The sequence below is a fragment of the Miscanthus floridulus genome, chromosome 13, assembly GCF_019320115.1.
Source record: "Miscanthus floridulus cultivar M001 chromosome 13, ASM1932011v1, whole genome shotgun sequence".
NCBI classification, from domain to species: Eukaryota; Viridiplantae; Streptophyta; class Magnoliopsida; order Poales; family Poaceae; genus Miscanthus; species Miscanthus floridulus.
Genome location: NC_089592.1, coordinates 13,279,597 through 13,284,170, shown reverse-complemented (window position 1 = coordinate 13,284,170; position 4,574 = coordinate 13,279,597). Strand labels below are relative to the sequence as shown.

General features: G+C 41.6%; 1 protein-coding gene across 1 annotated transcript; it reads left to right on the top strand.

The window, feature by feature from the left end:
- Positions 1-1,591: 1,591 nt before the first annotated feature.
- Positions 1,592-4,126, top strand: LOC136500345 (uncharacterized). The gene is made up of 4 exons (XM_066495682.1): positions 1,592-1,957; positions 3,627-3,743; positions 3,952-3,982; positions 4,077-4,126. Exons 1-4 carry the CDS (start codon positions 1,592-1,594, stop codon positions 4,124-4,126), a joined length of 564 nt encoding a protein of 187 aa, XP_066351779.1.
- Positions 4,127-4,574: the final 448 nt, after the last annotated feature.

Genomic DNA, 4,574 nt, shown 5'->3' with positions numbered 1-4,574 from the left:
AATAAGTATAAATTAACCACAATCATCAAATTTGACAAAATAACTCACATTGCGATCCGGACACTTGTAGAAGATACGGCCTTTGTTGGGACACTCCTTCCTCACCCGGTACTCCATCACAATCTTCTCCTCACACTTGCTGCATGCAATGAGAGGGAGGTCCGACCTCAGTCGCTTTGGAACCCGATGAGAGGCCAAGGACCCAGAAGCAGTTGCCATCTACTCTCTATACTCATTTTTAATATAATATAAATTTCACATTGTATAAACAAATAAAATTAAAAAAACTCTAAAATTCTCTATATCTCTAAACCATGAAGTTTGCTATGCATGCTAGAAATGAAAGCTGAATACTAGTATTGAATAACTACTTTAACCTTCCTTCATCCAAATATGAAAACTTTAAAGTGATTTTGAGCTTAAATGGCTTACAAATAAAAAAAATTCCACCATAAAAAACCACAAATATCTAGTCTACAAAATGAGATATGCTACTGATGAAATATGAGAGTATAAAGTTGGTAACCTTTATAACCGAAGAATTAATGGAGGAATCGAAGAAAATCTTGTGATTACCGGCGATGAGGAAGAAGAGAGGCCGGCGATGAAGCAAGAAAACACTAAGCTCGAAGTGGCTCGGGCTCGGGGTAGGAAGAAAGGCTATATAGGAGGGGACCTTTAGTCCCGGTTGGAGCTACCAACCGGGACTAAAGGTCCCTTTCTAGTCCCGAACGGAGCCTCCAGCCGGGAGTAGACTTTTACTCCCGGTTGGAGGTACCAACCAGGAGTAAACGTTAACCTTTAGTCCCAGTTGGTAGCTCCAATCAGGACTAAAGGTCCCCTGCAGCAAAAGCCTGCTGCAGTAGCCGTTGGGCAGGGACCTTTAGTCCCGGTTGGAGCTACAAACCGGGACTAAAGGTCTCTCTAGTCCCGGACGCGAAAAATACCGGGACTAAAGCCAAATTTCGAGGCGGGATCAAAGGTCGTTTCTCTACTAGTGCAAGCGAGCAGATCCGGTCACCAGTGCCGGCGGCACAAGGGTGGGTGGCGTTTCTAGCCACGAGTGAGCGGATCTGGTCATCACCAGCAAGCTCCCAGCACAAGTGTGCAAGGGTGGCGGAAGGGCAGGCGCAAAGGGAGGGTCCAACCACGCGGAAGCAGATCCTGTCATCAGAGCCGACGGTGCAAGGCCGGGTGGCATTTCTAGCCACGAGCGAGCAGATCCCGTCACCAGAGCAAGCTCCCAGCACAAGGGTGCAAGGGAGGATTTGGCCACGAGCGAGTGGATCTGGCCACCGGCGGCGCAAGGTTGGGTGGCGGCTCCCGGCGGTGCACGCTGGGGCGGATCCAGGCACCGGGCTTAGTGGGCCACTAGACTAGGTGGGCTTTTTTTTTTAATTTGTGAAATTATTTATGCAGGCGTGCATTTCTGCCCACCTCTGTTATTTTGATTAACCCAGGTGGTCATTTGCGGTTGCCTACGTTATTTTGATTAATGTAGACCTTTCCATGCAGGCGGACCTGTTGCACGCCTCGGGAAATCTGTTTTGCCCGCACGGGATAAGTTCTCTGTAGTAGTGCTAGTGACTCCATGGCTTCAAATTCAGCAGAAGTTGATTCAGATGTGACCATCTCTGACATGAGTTCATCTGATATCCCTGTTGATGAAATACCTCCTCCTGTACTAGATGCACAAGAAGAAGAGGTTGCAATGGAACAACAGAACAAAGAGGTTGAGGTTCCCCAAGTTGATTCAGATGCAACCATCTCTGACATGAGTTCATCTGATGTCCCGGTTGACGAAATACCTCCTCCTGTACTAGATGCACAAGAAGAGGTTGCTATGGAACAGCGGAACAAAGAGGTTGAGGTTCCCCAATGGAAGAATCTTTCTGGTTACAACGCGCAGGACTGGAGAGCCTTCGCTCGCAAAAGAAGTACTGGGCATACTGATAGGGTGAGTATTTCTTTCAACCAGCGCTATTGTCTAATGAAACATACTTTTTTGATTGCTGATAGAAGTTACATGAGGAGTTATTTAGATGAGTCCTTAGCCGAAGCACATTAGAAGAACAAGAAAAGGAAGCAAAAAAAAGTGATATACTCACACTCATGTCAACAAAAAGTTATTCAATACTTTCATTTATTTGTAGTGCACCTTGTTGTAGTATTCATGATTTATGATAGTATTCTATTTATTCATGAAATTTCTCAAGTAGTGCTATTAATTGTTTGTATGACTTGCTTTCTGCTAAAATAGACACACTAGGGGGCATAACATCTAATAGGAACCGCTTCCTCCTCTACACTCCATAAACACTAAGATAAGAGAAGATCTTGGTCACCGATATGTTGTTGTCTAGACCTTGGATTGTGCTGCCTTTGCCTAGTGCTGGCTATGCATAAGCTTGTGCTGGCTAGACCATGAATCATTATTCTATAGCTGCAGAGCCATGATGGGGTACTACCAATTCTTCTGCCTCTGGCTGAACAGACTTTTTGTTATCTATTGTTGGTGAGAGGGAGAAAGTAATAGGAAGGGAGAGGCCATTAGCCACATCTCATAAATAATTTGGTCGAGTGACCTTTGCCAAATGTACAGGGATGGTTCGGAGCAAGAAATATTGTTACCCTCAAGTCATTACTGTGTCTCGAGTTCTGATAACAAGCCTACAAATCTGTATTGAATTTCTGTATTTGCAATTGATTTATAATGGCATGTTCCCTGAAATACCACAGCATTAATGGGGAAAACTTACACTAAATTATAGCTGTGCATTTGATTTTATCTTTCATGACAAGATCTGTTAGGTGTTGAAAAATGTTTGGATTTTAATTTTATGTTGATGTTGTTTAAATTTTGTATGAGTCCTTTTCACAAATCTGTTCACATGTATACAACAAAATTGCAGTTCAAAGACAAATCTGGAGACATCGTGTACATGTACCAAGTGTAAAAAAAGAATGTTCTTTCATCATATGGACTAGCATATCTTGTGAATGTGGTGGCCATTGTACTCTGCTAGATGTATGTTTCCTTACATGATGAGCCAATTATACTCTTTGTGCTCATAATCCAATATCTGGTGTTTACTTATTAATGGTAGAATGGTTAAAAAAAAACTAGACGGCGGGGGCATGGCATGCACCCCCCGAGCATTCGCATTAAAGTAGAGGACTTCTCACCCAGTCCGAGAAAACCCCCGAACCTCACCTCCGGCACTGTAATTCGACCCCGTGGGGGATCAAACCCAGGCCACAAGGGTACCACCCGGAGTGCTTGATCAGCCGATCTAGCATCCTAGTCGGCATGGTGGAACGGTTTATGAAATTCTAATAAGAACCTTATGTGGATAGATCATACCAATTGACCTTCCAAATTTATTCATGGATGTCTATGATGGGCCCCTGTTTGTTTTGCATCAATGTAGTTTCACAACATATTACAAGCATGTCGTTTGTTATGATGACCTTGTTAATAGAATTTTTTTGCAGACTGAATGCTTCCTACATAGTGCGTGAAATGTAACAATATTCTTCTAATCAGATATGGAGAAGTGTATATTTTCTAGACATGACTCATTGTGTGAAATATGATACTCATCCTTACATTATATTTTGTTTAGACTTACATTCACAAGGACTACCGCCACCAGTTCCGTTCCAAACGTGAAGTTAAACTGTTTGTGGAATCGAAAGGGGTGGAAAAAGGCATATTTAAAGGAAGAAAACTACAAAAGAAGGTAACAACACTGCCTGAGAAAATCATACCTCAAAAATATATAACATGCCACCTTTTCTGAAAATCATTGCCATGAATACTTTGAAGGTTAACATTTCCTGGTCTTCTAGGTTTTCTATGCAACTTTTTTATTAGAGTACCTTTTTAATTTGGTGTTCTACATTTTGTCCATAAAGAAATATATTGATTTTTTAATTTGATGTATGCAGAAGATAGGTGGCATGGATGCTCCAGATGCTGGTATGCCCTTCATATAAACAGATCAAATATGTTTTCAAATTACCTGTAGAAAGTTTATTCGAGTTAGGGTTTACATAACATATTGGGTATACAGGAACAAGTAAATCTGCTGGAAGAAGAGCGCGTGTCTGCCAACCACGCTAGACCAAAACGTTCGCTTGGCCCGACTCCTTCAACGGACGATGATGAGATGGCTCCTGATTTTCTTTAGATTCTTAATATCAACTTTCTCGAGTAACAGTATTTGGTGCATTGCCATGCTTTCTGTGAGAATAAGCTCAACAATAGCACCAAACACTTGATGGTTGGTATGGACGAACTATGTTTGTATGTTTGTGATGTCTAAACTGGTTGTAATAATGTGTTTCATTGTAAACACTTACGAGTACTTTATTGTGGAACTTATGGTTGAGAAATATCTGTTTTGTCAGATTTTCAACACTTTTTAGTACTACATGGTGGAACTTATGGTTGAGAAATATCTGTTTTGTTGGATTTCCAACACTTTTTAGTACTATATTGTGGAACTTATGTTACTATGGTTGAGAAAAATCTATTTGATTGGATTTAAATAATCATCGTCGGTCCTATT

Bases quoted from the DNA above. Each gene is read 5' to 3' on its own strand.
- LOC136500345 (XM_066495682.1), top strand. From the start codon at position 1,592: ATGGCTTCAAATTCAGCAGAAGTTGATTCAGATGTGACCATCTCTGAC. The intron at 3,744-3,951 runs GTAACAACACTG...TGATGTATGCAG, and splicing joins GAAGAAAACTACAAAAGAAG to AAGATAGGTGGCATGGATGC. The intron at 3,983-4,076 runs GTATGCCCTTCA...TTGGGTATACAG, and splicing joins CATGGATGCTCCAGATGCTG to GAACAAGTAAATCTGCTGGA.